At 41.5% G+C, this 20,880-nt stretch overlaps 1 protein-coding gene and 1 non-coding gene across 10 annotated transcripts in view; both read right to left on the bottom strand.

Moving 5' to 3' along the window:
• LOC108299663 (AP2-associated protein kinase 1) overlaps window positions 1–20,880 on the bottom strand; it is a 171,963-nt gene that overhangs the window by 51,024 nt on the left and 100,059 nt on the right. For all 9 annotated transcript variants that reach the window (XM_017522061.2, XM_017522066.2, XM_017522065.2 and 6 more), the window contains exons 6-12: window positions 11,733–11,854; window positions 10,309–10,390; window positions 9,395–9,527; window positions 6,614–6,717; window positions 4,589–4,668; window positions 2,472–2,626; window positions 573–862 (exon numbers count right to left, since the gene is read on the bottom strand). In XM_017522061.2, coding sequence (XP_017377550.1) covers window positions 573–862; window positions 2,472–2,626; window positions 4,589–4,668; window positions 6,614–6,717; window positions 9,395–9,527; window positions 10,309–10,390; window positions 11,733–11,854 — 966 coding nt within the window. The remainder of the gene's footprint in view (window positions 1–572; window positions 863–2,471; window positions 2,627–4,588; window positions 4,669–6,613; window positions 6,718–9,394; window positions 9,528–10,308; window positions 10,391–11,732; window positions 11,855–20,880) is intronic.
• Window positions 1,673–1,804, bottom strand: LOC119470157. The gene has a single exon (XR_005199032.1). It is a non-coding gene; the product is annotated as a small nucleolar RNA SNORA36 family (small nucleolar RNA).

The following is a 20,880-nucleotide window of genomic DNA, read 5'->3' as shown; positions in this document are numbered from 1 at the left end:
GCTGTGAGCTATAACCACACCACTTCACTTCAGCCTGGGAAACAGGGCAAGACCCTATCTCCAAAAAAAAAAAAAAAAAGATATACTAATCATTATAAAATGAATACGTTCATAGTAAAAAATGTGAAAAAATATATGAAAAGATAATGGAAAACAATATAGGCCAACTTAATACAATCTCTTCTTATTGGATACTGATTCAAACAAGCCAACTTAATTATGAGACATCAGAAACAGTTAAATACTCATGCATATTTGATAATAAGAAACTTGCTATTTTTTCCTCTATTATGATAATGGTGCTACAATTATATTAGGGAAAAAAAAAGCAGTCCTTAAAAAATAGCTCTTGTACTGATGTTCCTCAATCAGGTGACAGATTCCTCATGGCCTGAGAAAAAGGATGAAGGGGTGTGTGTGATGGATCCGCTTCTCAATGCTTTAGTATCTACATCTATGAGAAATGCTGAAGTAATGTCTAATGGCTCTCTGGGAAGATACCTTTACGTAGTGGGCCTTGTCATAGTCATGACTCAGATATGCAAGCAAGGGTCACACTCTGACCACCTTACCTGCTGAGTCTGGGCCTGCTGCTGCTGCTGGTAAAATGTGCCCGCCGGCTGCTGCTGTGGTGGTGGCGGCTGTTGCTGCTGCGGTTGCTGCTTGAGGAAGAGTTGCTGCTGGTGCTGGGGCGTGGCCTGGGCCTGAGTGGGCAAACCCTGGGCCTGAGTGGAAGGCGTCTGCTGTGGAGTGGGAGGAGCCTGTGGCTGCTTGGCCTGAGATTGTGGCAGAGGCTGGCTGGGTGGAGCTTGGGGTTTTGGTTGGGGAACACTGGCTAAAAGGCCAGGCTGATTGCTGGATCCTGCAAAGAGAATAAACTCCATGTAAGGGCTCCAAACTCTTCCAGACAAAAGTGGCTTTCTGTCTTGCCAAAACAGTTAATAGGGGGTGACAAATGGGCAGATTATCCCAAGATACATGTGCTCCTCACTGTCCTTCCCCATGCTTTGTCCCACCTGGAATGTCTTTCTATCTTCTTGCTAAATTATGTATTTCAAATTTTTCAAAACAAGGTTCAATAATGCCTCCTTAAGAAAGTATTCCTTTATTAATCACCCCATTTAGTCAATTACAACTTAATTTGGCACCCTAAGTGTCTATCTATTCAACTGGCCTTTGGTACATATACCTAAGTTTTGCCCCTCTTGGCATGCAGCATGACAAAATCATTCCCTGGTGATTTACATGTAGCTTATCCCAGTCTGGATGCTTGACTATAAGTAGATGGCCACCACATTCACCAAAAGCAGCTTCCAGGCAGAGTTCAGTTACTTGATATTTTGGATCAATCCTTCTTATGAAACAAAGCTCACTCAACTCATTAGAAACAGAATACCAAAACATGAAGGTGTGGTAGATACTTCAAGGGAAAAGCATTAAGGAAACAATATTCCTCTGCGAATGTCAAAAGAGATGAGTCTTGTTTCTATTTTTTTTTGGCGGGGGGGGGGCATATATGAAAACAAATCAGTTTCTTTGTATCTCAGCTAATCAGACCCCAAACTTCCTAAAATTGAATGTAACCTGTTTGCTAGTCCAAGCCCTTCAGCCTCTTCAGTCCTGTCTCTTCTAGGCATCTTTAACTGTTGATTTATTAGACCCAAGGAGGCATTTTTGTAGGCTAGGAGGCAAATGAATAGAATCATGCTTTCTACCCAATCATCTCCCTTGGCCCATTTCAATGTCCCAAAGTTTAATTAACAGAACAGGGAAGATGCCCTGGACTGAACTCAACACTTCGGAAGAGTCTTGTTTCTTTAAAGGCAAAGGGAAATATATGAAATAAAGAGGTAGGATAAGGTTCTAAACCCCAAAAATCAAGGCCACGTCTAGAAAAAGACAGAGACAACGGGCTTTAGCGGTCTTGGAGATCCATCTCAGAATTAAAGGAGGATATTTTGATATGCCATACAATTTCTTTCTTTCTTTCTTTCTTTTTTTTTTTTAAAAAAAATGGAGTTTCACTCTTATCACCCAGGCAGGAGTGCAAAGACATGGTCTTGGCTCACTGTAACCTCTGCCTCCCGGGTTCAAGCAATTCTCCTGGCTCAGCCTCCCCAGTAGCTGAGATTATAGGTGCATGTCACCATGCCTGGCTAATTTTTTATATTTTTTTTTTAGTAGAGATGGGTTATCATCACGTTGGCCAAGATGGTCTTGAAATTAACTCCTGACCTCAGGTGATTCACCCACCTCAGCCTCCCAAACTGCTGGGATTACAGGCATAAGCCACCAAGCTTGGCCATTGCCATACAATTTCAATGGCAGCTTCTTCCTGTTCCTCAAGGAACACTGCTATCTCTATGCACCTCTGGATTCCAATCCTAAAGCAAACCAGGCTTTCCAAGATTTCCCTGTTGTCCAGAATAACAAAGAGGTATACTGAGCTTCAAACCAATCTAGATACTAACCTGCAGCCTGAGGTGGGGGCTGAACAGTGGCCCTCTTCCGGGGTGTCAGGGCCGGCTGGATGGGAAGGATTCCTGGGTTTGGCTGAGTCTGCCCAGCTTTAGGCCTCTGGCGGGGTGCAATTGAAGTCTCTGTGGTGGGAATGGGATCTGTCAGTCTAGAAAGGGAAAACAGAAAGGTTCATATTAAAGTATGGGAAAAATGGAAGGGTATGAGCAGAGGACATGATGCTTCCACTTCCACATCAACCCAAACCTTCCAGATCTGCTTAACTGACGCTTCCCAAAAGATCTTCCACAGGATGTCATTATGTTACAAGACTTTCTGAAAACAGGCTTGGTGGGCAAATAAATTTGTAAAACACTGATCAAAATATACTGAGTGGCTCTCCTTCTAGCAGAGCTTTTCATGTGTGAATATGCATGGCATGGAGAATCTCAAAGAAAATGCTATATAGAATGCAGTGTTTCTCAAGCTTATTTCATCTTGTGGCCCTTTTACTCAGCACCTCCTAGGATTTCCCAGAATACACTTTGGGTGACGATGCAAAGAGGGGTTTGAGGCACGTGGTTTTCAGATGCAGAGAGAATTCAAACTGGGCAGTAACTAGCTGTCAAAGTGGTCTCTCTACAATGAAAAGCATGCAAATGAGTGAATCCAACATGGCACTAGAAGGAAAAAGTAAATAATTCAAGTCAAAGCATTTAAAAATGGGAAGTGTGACAGAAACTCCATTTCCTCCAATATAGATACTACTTTTTTTCCATAGTAACAAAAGTTTTAGTTCGGCACAGGGTCACCCAGAATAAAAATCACATTGCCCAGTCTCTTTTGCAAATTGATATGATCCTGTTTCTAAGTCCTGGCGTTACATGAGATGTAAGATTATTATGTTGCCATTTCCAGAAACCATAGGAAATAACTGGTGAATGTCCTCTGTCTCTCTTCTTAAGCATTGCCTTCCGATGGCCTTCCCAGCCTTTCCTGGTTCCCTCCCTGTTTTTTCTCACTTGGGCATTTCCCCAAATAACATCTTTGTTTGTTTAATCCTCTTTTGGCATCTGCTTTTTGGAAGTCCCTAGGTTGAATAGACTGTGATCAGCTAAGACCCAAAGAGTCTTCTGCTGTTCATGGACCTGGTGCTTTGACCTACACTTTCCTAATGTGGTTGGAGCCACAGAAAGTAAGAAGGAAAGGGAGGCTGAGTATTAGGGTGCTGAATATGGCTAACCAAAAGCCAGGACACATGTTTAGGATACTTTTTGCTTTTTTTTCAAAGAGATAGGATCTCGCTGTATTGCCCAGTCTGATCCCAAACTCCTGACCTCAAGCAATTCTCTTGCCTCAGCCTCCAGAGCAGTTGGGACCACAGGCAGGTGCCACCACGCCTGGCTAATGTTTCAGATTAGCCAGCAACTTGTACTAGCAACCTTCCTCTTTTTTTTTTTTTTTTTTTTTTTTTTTTTGAGATGGAGTCTGGCTCTGTTGTCTAGGCTGGAATGATATGGTGCCATGTCAGCTCACTGTANCCACGCCTGGCTAATGTTTCAGATTAGCCAGCAACTTGTACTAGCAACCTTCCTCTTTTTTTTTTTTTTTTTTTTTTTTTTTTTTTTTTTTGTTTTTCTTTTTTTTTTTTTTTTTTTTTTTTTTGAGATGGAGTCTGGCTCTGTTGTCTAGGCTGGAATGATATGGTGCCATGTCAGCTCACTGTAACCTCCACCTCCTAGGTTCAAGTGATTCTCCTGCCTCAGCCTCCCGAGTAGCTGGGAATACAGGCATGTGCCACCATACCTGGCTAATTTTTATAATTTTAGTAGAGATGGGATTTTGTCATGTTGGTTAGGCTGGTCTTGAACTTCTGACCTCAGGTTCCACCCTCCTTGGCTTCCCAAAGTGATGGGATTACAGATGTAAGCCACCAAGCCCCGCCATACTAGCAACATTTAAAGTCTACTGTTGCCTCATCTTTGAATGCCCCTGAGCCTATTCCCATGCAAAGAAAACAGCTTTAGAGTTCTCGATTCTCTTTCATACATAAGGATCAAGAAACACAGGTATCATTCCCTGCAGCTGTGGCAATCCAAGGAGGGCATGTGCTCATAAAGGCATGTCTTACCTGGCCTTTGGCTGGGTCTTTTTTGCAGCTGCCTCACTGGCTTTCACTGGTTCAGGAAGCTTTGCAGGAATGGGAGAGTTCTATAGAATTGCAGAAAAGGAAAAAAAAAAAAGGATATCACAGATTTCTTTTGCTAAAGAATAAGCAGCCTGATTGGGACTGAGAGCTGATGGAAACACATTTTGGGATCTTCTGGAGCAGCTTCCAGGCCCTGAGCTCTGTCTGGTAGAGGGAAGGAAAGTTAACCAAAAGCGTATCAGACTCAGCCACAGTCAGGGAAGTAAAGTATCAGAGAAGAGGAGAGAGTAGCTTGTATATAGCATACACTCCCCCCACCTTGTGTACCATGCTGAGTCACTGCGGCTTGATCTTCTCAGTACCCTTCTCCTCCTATAGCACAGCTTGGAACTGATGCTATGAAAGGAATGGGAAGGAAATGTCTGTAGCTGGTATTATTCTGGATCCCAGACAGATCTTCATTTGAGGTTACCAATGTGTCAAACCAGGGTGCACTGAGTCTGCTCAGAGAAAACCACAGCCACCCCTGTGTATGGCTGCTGAGCCAGTACCCCTTCCCAACATGTAAGGCACTACTCAATCCACAAGCCAAGGAGAGTTCCTCTGGCTTGAAATCTGCACTATCCATCTAACAATGCTTCATGAGGGAGCACCAGCTAGCTGTCCCTAACCCTAAAACAAATGCTTACCACTACTGAGTACCAAATGACATGAGACTTGTGAGGTGTACTTTTAAAAAGCTAGTTACCAATCTGAATGCTTTCACTTAGATTTCACATTATCTAACTCTATGAATGGTAAAGTGGGACTACAAAAGAAGACACAGTCATGGCAGGTTACTGCACAGTATCCCTCGCTTTAATCTGGGAAACCCAACACACAGAATACTAGTGATAAAACTGGCCTTTTAGGAGGGTCTTCTCACTTCCTTCATGTTTCCAGGTGGGGGGAATCTCTGCTAGAAAATTTCTTGCATTTCCTCTTCTTCAAGCATTCCTCTCCGAAAGGAGAAGAGTTGACTTCTGTGACTGATAAGACTGCGGAAAAAGTGAGCTGGTCTGGTTTGCTATTGCCCTCCTTCCTTTATAGAAGAGCCGGTCCCCCAGCAATCAGGTGTTTACATCTGAGTCATGTGGTCTAATGCTAGGGAGCCTGATTGGTCAAGCTACATCTTCTGACTCAAGCTTATTAGTAACAAAGCCAATAGTCTGAGCTCCACCTGGATGAACCCCACATCTGATTCCAAAAGTGAGAGTGAAAGAGAAGCAGCACCCTTAAGCCCCAACAGTGAAATCAAAAGCCCATTACCCGAGAAACTAGCAAGAAAATTTCAGGTCAGAATCTATTTATTATAGCATCCATTAATAAAATATTTAAGAAAAATAGATCATAATATGACACAAAAAATATGCAAAGATTGTAAAAAAGACATTTGCAAGCATTTTACTCTGACAATTGTGAGTGCAGAGTTTAAGATTACTAAATGTAGAAAATATTCGCACGTCTTGATGTGTTGGAAGGACAGAGAAAGAGGAGTGTGAGTTATAAATGGCTAACAGCAGAAGCAAAATCAAGGAAGCTCTGCTGCAAGGAAGGAGAACAGGGACAAGGGGTGTAGGTTCTAACAGGCACGGGGGCATGTCCCAGACCACGCTTCTGGAAAGCAGCCTGCCAAATCACCTTCAGGTGGCTACACCAGGCATGTGGCTCTCAGAGAACTTGAAGAGTTGATAGGCATGAAGTTGGTCAATCGTCATCGAAAGTGTTCATCTCAATCCCTAGGGCATTTTTTTGTTCAGTACAATTGCTTCAGTTTTATAATTAAATTCCATGGGAAAATTGGATTCCCTCTATGGCAATTGCTTCACAGTTAGCTTTGTTTGAATGCCCTCTAGTAGCTAAAGCAAAGGACATCTATATTCATTTAAATAGCTGATTAGCACCCCGGGAACTCAAAACGGCAATTTGATAATGTTTAACTCCCTTTAAATAGCATCACGCACGTACCTGTACATTTGGAATTGGGCACTCTTTCTTGAGTAGCTTAAACGAGAAGTAGGACACCTGGTAAATATCCGGCCTTTTGTCAGGGTCTGGTTCCAACATATACCCTAAGGCAAACATAGGTGAACTTATTTAATAATATTCCAACAGTTATTGCATAGCTAGGAAACATCATTCCTCTCTCCACTCCCAATGTTTTGTTTTCAAGTTTTTATTTTTCATAGAAGTCAGACAGTATAATTAGCCTCTTTTCTCCCCTTAGAGAAGTTCTAATGTTCCTGAATATAAAATATTTAATATCCATAAGAAAATAAAATATGTGAATTACAACAAAGATACTTCAAGTTCATACTCTATGCTTTGCACCAGAGGGACTCAAGCTCTCACCTTCATACTCTGATATCGAGGCGGTTACACAGTCTCACCATGGGCTTCCTTGGTTCATCTTATCTTACTAAACGAACGATTATTCTTAATAATTATAACCAAAACCCAAACTTAATGAGTTTACTTATTATTCTTTTGTTGGAAATATTAGCTGGTTTCCAGATTAAAAGAAATTACAAAGTAACATATGCATATCTGCTTTTCCTGTGACCTATAGATTACTTGACTATTTCCAGGTCCTTTAAGCTTCTGCCTCTCTGAGGCTGGAGAAATCCTCAGGAAAAAAAAATCTTTGAGAAGAATACAAACACACATGTATATATGCAAACAACAATGCAAGGCAGCTGATTGCTTAAATAATAAAGTGAATGCTCTGGACACTGAGTTCCAAAAAGATCAGTGAGGCTGCAGCCTTTTGACCGCCTTGCGGAAGAGAAAGGACTCGGCCTGGCCCTTGAAAGCAGGACAGAATTCAGTCAGGGAGAAAGAGAAAAAGACATCCACTTGAGAGAACAGTCTTAGCAAAGAAGGACTTGGAGAAAGACAAGAGAATGCCTTGCTGCACAGAAACAGAGGAGCCAGAAGGACAGGGTAGAGAGAAGGCTGAGTGGGTGGAATGCAATCAGAATCAGAATCTTAAATGCCATGCTAAAAAGCTGGGCCCTACTGTGGGACCATTGGCAAGCCACCGGAGTTTTCTAATCAGGGACATGAGAGGTGGTGTTTTGTAAGAGGAATCTTTTGGTGAGGGTGTGCTGGATGGATCGAAGAGAGAAGAGAAAAGCTGGTGACCAGTCCAACAGTAGAGGCATGAGCTGACAGAGTCTGTATATACTACTGTGACAGTAATGTACATATAAAGAACGCAATAAAAACAGTAGAAACTCCAAAAAAGGAATAATTATGGCCGAGTAAATGATTGAAACTTTCCTCTCTCCTGCTAGCTGGATCCAAAGAAATCTTAAATTTTATTTTTCTAGGCTTTGATGGTGATACCACTGAGAAAAACTGAAAAGAAGGCAGGGGAATGGGTATTGGGGGTAAAGAGAAGGAAGGAGGGCTAATGATGATAAACTTAATTTTAGATCTGTGAGTTTAGGGTGACAGTGGAGTTGCCAAATGGTTTGCAAGCAGTTTGGGAAAGATATTCATGGTATAGACATTCATAAAGAGTTGTTTTTCTCAATATGAATTTACTACATAAATGTTTTTAAAAATCATCAAAAAATAATACTAGTCTAACATCAAAGTTGGCCATTTTCCCATACTTCCTACCAATTTCACTTACATACCTGGAATTCTAATATGGATATAATGCTTTATCTCTGAAAACAATCCAACAATCATTAAATGTCATAATCTAGTCCTTTAAATATTACCTTTTTTTGTTAATAAATGGAAGAGGCTGATTGACAAAACTGGCACAACGGAATGAGCAATACCTTAAAAGCTGTATCTGTGTTAACTGGATAAGTTACCTACATTTTCTGAGCTTCAGTTTCCTCATTTGTGTAATGGGAATAATTACACTTAATATATAAAGGATTTTAAGAATTAAATGAGGCATAAGTAGGTCCTCAACAAATGTCAGATGCTCCACCCACATTTGCTGCTTCTCTTTTTTCCAGTGTATCCCCATGCAGGACCCAAACTGGGTTGCTTAGGATTTGTAATCAATCTATAACAATTAAAACTTAGATGCCAAGAGTCTCAACCAATGTGGAAAGAAGATAAAAATCTCTGCTTCTTTAGCATTTTAGTATAGGGGCTTGTGCAAAGATTCCTCTTTTTTTTTTTTTTTTTTTAAGATTACTTATTCTACCATCTGGTTAATGAATGTTAGTACATATGCTTGCTATGATGATACCAAATAGTGGGGAATCTTAAGACTATTTTTAAGAAAGCATTGAGTTTAGGTGCTTGTTATCAAAATCCAGTGATTAACCTAAATGAGAGGAAAAACCTGGTTCCATGGAGTTATATAGTCTTAATTACGTATTCACTCCAGTCAATGCACTGCAATCATTTTCATTTGAATTGCTTCCAGTTTTGCAAAGATGAATTTCTTATCACTTGATATGAGTCAGCTGGACTCCTTTGGTACCAGAGCTTTCATAGAGATTGCAACAGAATATAGAAGCACTATATTGCTCAAGGCACAGTTAGGATTTCTGCTTGGGTGGCTAGACTCAGGTGTGAAGCAGAACTTAAGAATTCTAGCAAAAAGACCCACTGCTCTAACTAGACACTGTTACATTGTGAGTTCCCAATCATTATCAACCAATTTCTTTATCTTTGCATCTAATTCATTATTCCTGAAATCGTAAACCTTTATCCCCCAATTCATTCTTTGTGAATAAAAATAAAAATATGAAACTAGAAACTTAAAATACTTACTAATTAGGCAGTGCATGTCTTGAGAATATCGAGAATTATCAGGAATTGTGAAGTTTCCATCACAAATTGCCACCTGACTCTCCCCAAATGGCAAAGTGAAGTAGCATAATTTATACAACAAACATCCAAGAGCCTAAAAAAAAAAACATAGCAGATTGCTACTAGTGGTCTATTTATCATGACTGTAAACGGATCTAAGGAGAAACACACCATCCACATTTACTAGCAGATATAAAAACTATAGACTATCAATGTATTAGAAACGTGAGTTTTAAAACCCAACACCACTGTTCAGCAGCTGAGTTACATTATTTGTACCATTATTAACAAATCGTGCTCCAGTAAAGAATAAGTATTTGTTTTGCTCTTAAGAACTAGTAACATGGGCTGGGCATGGTGGCTCACGCCTGTAATCCCAGCACTTTGGGAGGCCAAGGCGGGTGGATCATGAGGTCAGGAGATTAAGACCATCCTGGCCAATATGGTGAAATCCCATCTCTACTAAAAATACAAAAAAATTAGGTGGGCATGGTGGCGCACGCCTGTAGTCCCAGCTACTAGGGAGGCTGAGGCAGGAGAGTTGCTTGAACCCAGGAGACGGAGATTGCAGTACGCCAACATCGTGCCACTGCACTGTAGCCTGGGCAACAGTGCGAGACTCTGTATCAAAAAAAAGAACTAGCAATATTTGCATGAAAAAAATACCTAAATAATTTTCACAGAGCTTGGAAGTAATTTTATCATGCTTCAAGAAGCAGTGGCCGGTCTTCCCACAACAAGAATAGCCTTGAGGGGTAAGTAGATAAGGATATGGTACAGTAGCCACCATGCTATAGCACTGTGTGCATTAATCTTGGGAATTTACAATCAAGACTGCTGCTATCTGAGGTATGGATAGGTTACTTGACACCTACCCAAATGTCTGCCTTCGTAGTGATGATTTTGCCACTGTACAGGTTGACCATTTCTGGTGCTCGATAGGACAGTGTTGTGTATCTACAATCAAGAGATTCGTTTTTATTAAATATGTCAATACAATAATTAAAAACCAGGAGAAGCAGAAATACTTTTTTTTTTCCTTTTTACATTAATAGAATCCCTGGGAGCAATCTGCAGAAGAGAATATGAAATATTAGTGCAAATAAAATGCAAGGCTGTTCTTGGTACAATCATATCATCACACCATGGACCTTTGGCAAAAGTCCTCCTAGTCTAAGAACATGTGGGGACTCAGACACTAATGCATTAAATAAATTTGAAAAGCAATTTTTCTTGGGCCCTCAAATAACAAAATCTTCTCTTATAAACTCTTATTCTGATACTATATTTTGTCAATTTGTTGTTTTTAAAATGGCCTTTAAATGTGTGTCAACACAGAGATGTAATACTGACTGGGGTACTCTGGAGAAGAGCAGAAAGTGGGCTCTGACTGGGATGGGGAGTGGATGGAATCATCAGCCCTTCATCTTTGCTCCTGGAATCAGGCTGAAATATCAGTTTTATCTCTTGCTCAAGAAAAAAGTAGTATAAGCACATCCTCACAGTGAGTGTCTTGGTGTTACCAAGCATGTGATTTATGCTGCTTGAGTCTCTAGATCCCAGATGGGATAGGTCCAGGCATCCCTCAGGGCCTTAGGTCCATTAGGGTCTTCCTGCCCCAGGGGTGGTTGTCTGAGATGATGCATGAAAGGACAGAGAAGATCAGGATGTAGGTGTGCAGGCTAGACTGTTGATTTATTACAAGTAACAGTGAGTGCTGTGGCCTGTAAAAAAAAATCCAACACTGTGGACATGAGGGGAAAATGGGTCAAGCTCTTATTGGAGTCACAAATCTAAATAAGCTTTTTCTTGTGAAAGTCTGTGATTCAGTATTTGTGGAGACTTTAATAACCTACTCACCATTATTTCCACTTAAACTGCCTTATGAACAGGAAGGAAGCAGCAATTTAGGGTTCAGTAAAAAGCACATCTGTTTGACTGATAATATCATGGTTGTTATGATCATACTTAAAAACATCCTAGTACTTTCATGGTGTGTGCACCTCTCAGCTTTTTACAGGCTCTGTGATATTATAAATCAAAATATCTATGTACAATGACCACAGGACCACTGATAAAGCACTCTAAGAGTCCTTCCTTTTACTCTGATGTATGCTTGTAAACCCCCTCCTCATTCTTCACTTAAAGTCAAACAACCCAACCATGAACATGATGCTCTGATTTGAAGGACAACTGATTATCACCATTCTCTTCCCACCTGACCTTCTCATCCATGAGCTGAAAGCAAAGTTGCTCATCTGATCATGGACAAAACTCCAAGAAAGGAGAAAAAGCTTACTTCTTAATCTCATCTTCTACTGCATTGACTCCCTCAGTTTGTGGATTCTGGAATTTGTTGGTGGCACTTCCAAAGTCACACAGGACATAGTGGCCTCGGTCATGCAAGAGGATATTTTCAACCTGAAAAACAGTCCCCAATTGCCCATTCCAAGATATCATTTAGTAATGCACATGAAAATTTGGTTTCACAGTTACATACATAAAACATTTTATTTCTGGCAGTCTCATTAATATGCACAGGGAAGTTATTCCTCTCCAAGTATCTCAACAGGGGTCATCCCAAGTGGAACACAGGAGATGCACAGTAACAGGGAAAAGTGGGTGGAAAGCACAGAAAGAGGAAACTCCATAGTGGGGGATGTAAGAGTGCCATTTTTATAAATTTCAGCCACATTTCTCACCTCTGCAGAAACCGTTCTCATATTTTTAAGCCTCTGACTTGTACCTTTGCTCTTGCTCTTCTTTCAGGCTAGGATGCCCTACACAATCCCCACCTCCTTAACCAACTATCAAAATGTCATTTCAAACCCCAGTTCAAATGCCATGTCCTTTTTGAAACTTTCAGGCGCCTACTCAGACAAAATGTCACTCTTTCCCTATTGTCTTACAGTATTTCATTCTTTCATGATGTGAATTACTTCACTTGGACCTTGTAAGTACTTATATAAATGTCTTTACTACACTAGGTTAGGATATTCAGAATTAATATTGTTTATATTTCAGTTACTTCTTGAAGTGATAAAATGCCTGGGAATAAATGGGCAGTTTTCCTATTAATATATTGCCCTAATTTTTTAAATAAATGAATTCTTTGGGCAGTGAGTTAGGAATTCTAGGCAGCAGGGAGCTTATAAAGTCCCAAACCTAGAGAAATCCCTGGTATCAAAGGACTCTACCAAGGAAATGACAACTCCAAAATAGTGGGCACTATGTACTGAAGGTGTACTGATTTTTGGTCTAGGTGAACTGAGCTGACTAGTATGCTGGAGGACAGACCTGGCTATGTGTGGGCAGCAAAATGGCAGCCAAAAAATCTTGTTAGGCCATTAAGACTGTGGTCTCCATTGTCTTTTGTCTTCAGCCTTCCAAAGACTGACCACCTTTGGAAAACAAAGGCAACGGTAGACTATAAGCTTCTTAAAGATAAGCATCACCTTGTAATCATATTCTTGGTCTTCTCTACCCAGTGCTTAACACAATGCTTGGTATAAAAAACGTTTGTTGAATGGAATAAACCAAAAAACACTGTGTCAGTGTGTATGCATGTGTGTGCAAACCTGGTCTGCCAGGGCAAGACAGGAGCCACTAAATATCCAGGCTAGACTAGCACATTGCTACTGATTCTTTTAAATACAACTGGTCAATTATAATAGCTTCTAATTCTATACTTGTTTCTATACTTTCTTTTAATTCTTCTAAGAATTACATTAAGTATATTTTATAGTCTGTATCTGCCAATTCCAATATTCGAAGTCTCTGCTGCCAACTGATTCTGCAGTTTATTGATTCTTATTTCTACTAAACCTTGCTTATAGTGCTGTTATGAGGAGTTTTGTTGTTTTTGCTAACTTACATTCCTTGGAACTTAATCTGTACAAAGCTTGTGAGATCTGGGTTTAAAGTCTATTGTTCTTCCAGAGAGGATATGCAGGTATAGCTGGGGGCACTACTACCCTGCAATCACTTTAATCTATAATTTTGACCTTGGAATTTCCAGACACACCGACAGTTTGAACTACAGCTATCAACCTGCACAGGTATATTCTATGATTAGCAATTCTTAAGCATAGGATTATGAATTAAGAATGGTTAGGAGGGATTTGTCCCTTTGAGATAAGGCTAAGGCGGGCAAATATTTCCATCATGTATATCTTTTTTATAAAGCTCATCAGTTTAATCTATTTATGCAAAGTGGCACAGTCAAGCTTCCTGAGCATATACACACTTTGGTAGGAATTTAAGATAATTCCAACAAAACAACACTAATGTTTTCAATCTAATTTAGAGGTCATAAAAATAACAGCCATCATTTTCCAAGCTTTATTATTGCCAGTACTACTGTACTCAGCACTTTACATAGATTATCCCACTACATCTCATAATCCCAACATAATTATTATCCTTCTCTCACAGATGGAGAAAACGAGGCTCAGAGTGATTAAGTCACTTGCTAAATGTCACACAGCTAATAGCTGGTACAGCTGGGAAGCGAACCTAAACAACCTCACTCTAGAAAGGATAGGCAATTATATTTCTGCTGCAGGAAGCAGGTTAGAAGCAGAGCAATTACTCAAGGCTTCCATCCCTACTTCCAAATATAGTAGGGGTAACAATACTTGCCTAATGCACCAGGTGCAAGCTTAAAGTCAGGACTTTCTTAGTGCTTTATGTTCAGAAATGCCCCTACAACAGAAATCTATTTAATAAGGAACCAAGTGTCTAAACACTAGCTAGGCTGATTTGTTCCATGTCTCCTAAGCATTCCATATATAATCTAATTTGTCCTCTCATTCAATTGCTCCTTTCATTCAACCACTCACTCTCCACTCAAGATGCAACTCCTTAGAAAAACCTTTCATGACCACTCCACAAAATCTACAGAATTTCCTGTCAATAGGAGAGGTTGGCAAAGGCCTTAAGGCCAAATCAAACAATGCCCACTTGTTACTTACCCTAAAGTTTATGGCTGCTTTTGAGCTCTGACGACAGAGTTGAGCAGTTATGACAAACCTAAAATATTTATTATCTGGCCCTTTGCAAATAAATTTTGCCAACCTTTGGTCGGTAATAATCACTGATAATCATTCAGAATTTGGCAACATTTCTTTCAGTGTGGGTTGGTATTTAACTTCTTACGTATTTATTCTTACCTTCCCAAGTAAGAAAGAGTACAACACTTTTGAGACAAGGGCGCTGTATTATGCCTGTGTATCTCCCATAACACCTTGTCCAGTCCTGTACCACAGCAGGGACCCTTAAATGTTGCTGATGAAATCACTTATTCAGCATCATTCAGCAACAATCTTCCTCCCTGGCCTCATGCACCTGGCAGGGTTCATGTAAAAGCATGATTCTCCTATTGTATGTGCGCACTCCCTTTCTGAATCAGTTTCTACACAACTAATGCTGGAATGTACATCTAGAAAAGCTGTTATTACCAAACATTTATCAAAGAAACACATTTCACACAAAGGATAAATGCTTGAGGTGGTGGATACTCTACTCACCCTGATGTGATTATTAAACATTGCATGCCAGTATCAAAATGTCTCATGTAACTCATAAATACATCCATTTTGTACCCACAACATTAAAAACTAAAAAACAAAAGAAACACGTTTCAACTCCTACTACATGCCAAGAACGTTTCTAGGTTCTAGGGATAAGGCTGTGAACAAAACAAAGTCTATCCTCTCACAGAGCTTGCAGTCCAACTGGAGATAAGAAAAAAATAATTATACTTGCCTGGTAGTGATAAATATGACAAGAATGCAGCAGGTTAATGTATGTAAGGTGAAGAGGAATGCTATTTTAAATAGCATAGTGGGGGAAAGTCTCTCTGAGGGAAACAGAGACCAGGATGAAGAAGGAGCAGCCACAAGCCATCTGGGGGAAGAGTATTCCAAGCAGAAACAGCATCACAAAGGTCATGAGATGGGAGTGTGGCTGAAGTGTCGGAGGCACAGAGGCAGGCCACTGTGGCTGGAATAGTGCTGTGCATGGCACCGGTACTGCAAGGACAGCTGAAAACATGAGAAAGGACCTTCTATGAACCAGTGCTGTCAGGAAACGGGAGACAAGATAATATGGAGCCATGGAGGAAGTGAAGGGCTTAAAAAAGTGAAACAAGTAACAGGAACAAAGCACAGAAACCGGAGTGATAATAACAGCAGCAGCTAACAGTACTTACTAAGTGGCAGACACTGCTCCACGCACTTTTACCTAGAGTATTTCATACAATCCTTACACAGCCTTATTGTCCCCCTTAACAGATTAGCAAAAAGAGGCCAGAGAAGTTACCTAACTTGTCTGAGGTCACGGGCTGGTAGGGCAGGATTCAGGCTCAGGCCACTGGACTGCCAGGACTACACCCTCACCCCCCATGCTGATATGCCTTTTGCAATTAAGGAGCATGGACAGTTGAGACTGGCGAGGGAGGAAGAAGAAGGGAGGAGGAAGGGAGAGGACAAGAGAAGCACACAGAGAGCAGACTGAGGAAGGGCACTCGGGTCCCGCTCCTCATTTTTCACAGGTCAGCAGCACATGAAGAGAGCCATTTTAAGAAACTTTGCTTGGCCAAATTGAGGGAGAATAAGAGAAGGAAGACAATGAGGGGCAGGTACAACAGTCTGGGTGTGAGATGATTAGGGCCAGGTATAGAGAAAAAGTCAATAGGGATGGAAAGGGGTTAAGTGGGTGTGTACAGATTATGTGAGATGAAGAAGGTAGAAAACCAACTAGACGTCGTACACCACCTTCTGAAAGCTTCAGAGAATTTGCACAGACTTTGTTTTTGGCAAAGTCCTTTAGGGTATAAGCACAGATTGGTTACCACCACTTACAATCCTGAACCTTGCCATTCTTTGAGAGTGCGATGCTGCTGACCTCATTTCCCAGCCTCTTGGCTCAAGAGTGCTACTGAAGTTGTCACTCTCAAACTCTCCTTACAGCTTTAGCAGAAAGGTCTAGAAGGCTACCTCCTACTGACCTCTTCATCTCGATATTATTCCAAACAGTTATGGCATTTAGGCATTTCAGTCAGAGAATGTACTGCCACTGCAAAATTTGAAGGATTAGATGAATGCAGGTTTCCAAACCTGTGTTTCTAAAAATGGGACAAGAATCTTCATCCTATTATTCTTCATGAGATCAAAATCTCTATTCTGACAAAAGAGGAGACATCTATGACTTTTTCAACATGAATGTGCTTGTTAAACCTTAACCCTTTCTTCTCCTTTCTGAAGTGCTTGGACAAATAACATGGTATAATACAACAAAATATAACGGGAATTTAAAACCTTGTCTCTATTCTGGGTTGATCACTCAAACCTGTGCAGGTCACAGCCCTTCTGGGTGGAGGTTTCCCCACTAGTAAAGAAGAGGGCTTGCTTAGGCGACCTTTCTAGATCTATGACAACATGATCTGCAATATTGATCTTTATCTTTCTCAGAGAAATAAAAATTTTACATGGGAAAAATGATTAAAGTGTTAAAATAATATATTAGAGGACAGACATTCAATATAGAACAGTACTTCCGCCATGGTTATTTTTAGAACATAAGCTGCTTAAGGACAGGGACCACTTTCAGTTTATTTCCTGTCACTGGAAAGAAAGACCGCACAGGCAGTAGGGAGGGCAAGGGGGCTTTCCTCGGATCTGCATGTGAACCAGCACACCCACATGCAAGGTGGCACTGGTGTCACAAGGCCCATGGTAGACCTAGCCTGTGCTCTTTCCCATATCCTGCTTCTATTCACAGTGGCACCTCCTCACCCTGCTCACAGAGAAGTAACTAGCATTTTCTCTGGCAAACAGGAAAACAGAGAACTCTTTGGCCCTGACTACTGCTAGGACTGTGGTGGCTGGTTCCCGCAGTGACATGGAGTTCAGAGTGACTGAGACTATGTGATACAATGACAGAGCCAGGGTGAACGGGAGAACTTGGGGACTTTTCACTTAGACCTTTGGAAGCTGGAGGTGCAGCAGGCAACTGTAACTGCCCACCATGGACATACTAGCAGAGAGCATGAAAATCTAACCTACTAATGAAAGCATCTAGGTGGCATCAAGTGTAAGATCTGGGTAGTCAATGACTAAAAACAACAGCGACCAGGACTTCTCTGCAACAATCACAATCCAGGCCTCTTCCCATGAGTCCCTATATCCAAAGTAAGGAGAAAGTCTCCTGAACCACAGTGAGCAAATTGACAGCATGCCTGATGATCTTCAATACTAATGAAAACACAACCACAGAGTCCAATAAAATCAGCTCTCCTTATCTGCAGTTTCACATCTCCCTCCATGCAACCAACCATGTGTCAAAACCCACAGATACAGGGGGCAACTGTATGTATTCTCCACCTGCAAATGGTTGAATCTGCAGATTGGGAACCTGTGGATACAGAAGGCCAACCACTGTGTGCCCAGTACTGTGCTGTCTCCCACTTAGGAGCACAGAGGTATAAAAGGTAAAGCACTGAGGGCTGGCTGGGGAACCGAGCCTGGTAACCTCTCACTCATGCTGCTGCCTCAGCCTTTCATTCCTGTTTGCTCCCTATGCCCTGGCTGAAACATCTCGTGGGCTGTTCAGCACAGTGAAGGAGGAGGCTGGGGCCCGCTGCCTTGGCCCTCCCACTGACCTACTCAGTGTCCCAAGCAAGACACTGAGCTCTGTCCCCAAGGCCTCATCACTGGGTGATGCTGACCTAGCACCTCACTGTAGCACAGGGAATGTCACCAGGCAGTGCTATCCTGGAACTACATAAGCTCGGCAGCTGTATGTACTGGTATGAAATGATTATCATTCAGGCTTCATTTAATCCAGCAAGTGTTTAAAAACTAATATAAAGGGGGCTGGGCATGGTGGCCCATGCCTATCATTCCAGCAGTTTGGGAGGCCAAGGCCTCACTTGAGTTCGAGACTAGTCTGGCCAACATGGTAGAACCCCATCTCTACTAAAAATACGAAAATTAGCCAAGCAAGGTGGCAGACGCCAGTAATTCCAGCTACTCAGGAGGCTGAGGCATGAGAATCGTTTGAACCCGAGAGGTGGAGGCTGTAGTGAACCGAGACTGCACCACTGCTCTCCAGCCTGGGCAAGACAGCAAGACTTCACCTCAAAAAAAAAAAAAAAAAAAGTTAATATAAACAAAGACTCTGAGAACATCGGAATACTTCTTTCTAGAAGGATCCTCTGTGCCCCTCTGCCTGTTCCCCTTGTCCTCACCTCTGAACCCTTTCAGGCATTTACTGTGCCAGGATGTGCCTAGAGACTGACACATACTCCCTCATTCAACCTTACCACCACCCTAACAGAGCAGGTGCTGTTAGCTCCACTTTATAGATGACGAAACTAGGCTCGGAGAGGCTAGCAATTTGAGAAGAATGCCAAGGAGCCTGGGAAAAAGGAGCTGGGGAGAAGAAACTGTTGCAGAGGTCAAGGGAGAGACAGTCACAAAAGAGCCAGAGGCCACAGAGAGAATAAGACAGGGACTGGAAAATGTCCTCTGCATTTGGAAAGACGGAGGAAGCTGCCTATGCTCACCTCTCACAGCACTTGTAATTCTGTCAGTATCAGTCACACGGTGGTGCAGAATCAGAGTTCACACATGAACTCCTACCCCATTCAACATGGAAGGGGTGCAGAACGGGCTACACAGAGGTGCAAGATCACATGGATCATCAGAGCGGTGCTCACCAGCAACATTTCTCTCCTATTTCTATGCCTCTCACACTCTTCTCCAAGGCAGGCAGCAAGGGCAGAGGTCAGGCCTTTAAGATTTGGTACCACTGCCTGTTCTGAAATACATGCTAACAGGATTTAAACAAAAATTTTACTCATTGATAAAGGCAACTAGGAATAGTGTCAATGCATATTCAGAGCAATGCCTGAGGTCACTCTAGCCTGGTCTGCAACTGGCCACATACTGGGGCCCTGACCCACCTTCTCATCCCCACACACCTTGCTGTTCCCTTTTGCAGGCAGCCCTCTGCTCTGCTCTCTGCCCAGAATGTTCTTCATCCCCTCTATGATCACTCATTTCCTATCAGGCCTTCAAAATCCCGCTTTTCTAGAGAATTTCAATCACCATTGCCTGATCCTACTATCTGGCCATACATTAAATTCCTTGATTATCTTCTATTCATCATTTTCTTCTATAGAGTTTTATATTTCATCTATTTGTTTCAAGTCTAAATATTTCATTGATATCTTCTTACTTTGAACATCTTGAGGGTAGGAACAATGTTATTTCTGTCCCATGCCCATGGAACTATGTACTTGTACTATGCTAAGCTTGTAATAAATATTCAACAACATGCATTCCCTGCCCTCACCCCACCTTTTTTTTTTTTTTTTGAGACAGAGTCTCGCTCTGTCACCCAGACTAGAGTGCAGTGACCAATCTCGGCTCACTGCAACCCCCACCTCTTGGGTTCAAGCAATTCTCTTGCCTCAGCTTCCCAAGTAGCTGGGATTACAGGCACCAGCCATCACGTCCAGCTAATTTTTTGTATTTAGTAAGGATGGGGTTTTGCCACGTTAGCCAGGCTGGTCTCGAACTCCTGACCTCAGGTGATCCACCTGCCTCAGCCTCCCAAAGTGTTGGGATTACAGGCGTGAGTCACCGCACCCAGCCACATTCCTCTATTTCTACTCAGAAAAAAAGGGCTGACTGTAGGCAGAGGTATACTTGAGAAAGCTATCTAAGGCTTTGGGAGGTATATACTTATTCTCCTGTAAGCTAACTGCCTTAGTACAGAAATGCCAGGATATACCACTTCATATCCACTAGGATGGCTAAAATAAAAAAGGACAATAACAAGTGTTGGTAAAGATGTGGAGAAACTGGAACCTTCATGTATTGCTGATGGATGTGAAACAGCATAGCTACTTTGGAAAACAGTTTGAAGGTTCCTCAAAAAATTAAACACAGGGTTACTATATGACCCAGCAATCTAGCCCTAGGTATATGCCTAGAAAAATTCAAAACATATGTCCACACAAAAACTGGTATATGAGCGTTCATAGCAGCGTTACTATTCATAATAGCCAAAAAGTGAAAACAACTAAATTTTCATCAGTGAATGAATGGATAAACAAAATGTGATACATCCATACAACAGAATATTATGAAATTATGAAAATGAAGTACTGATACTTACTACAACATTGATGAACCCTGAAAACATTATGCTAAGGGAAAAAGACAGAAGGGGTCATATATTATGATTCCATTTATATAAAATGTCCAGAACATGAAAATATAGAGACAGAAAGTAGACTGGGTATTGGTAGGGAGAGGGCAAAGAGAGAGGGACTAGGGAATGACTGCTAATGGATGCAGGGTTTCTATTGGGGATGATGAAATGTTCTGGAATTAGATGGTAGTGATGGTTACACAACTTTATGAGTATATTAAAAA

Source organism: Cebus imitator, unplaced genomic scaffold, assembly GCF_001604975.1.
Source record: "Cebus imitator isolate Cc_AM_T3 unplaced genomic scaffold, Cebus_imitator-1.0 Scaffold23, whole genome shotgun sequence".
Taxonomy (NCBI): domain Eukaryota; kingdom Metazoa; phylum Chordata; class Mammalia; order Primates; family Cebidae; genus Cebus; species Cebus imitator.
The sequence above is the reverse complement of the archived record's forward strand: the minus strand, read 5'-3'. Positions and strand labels throughout refer to the sequence as shown.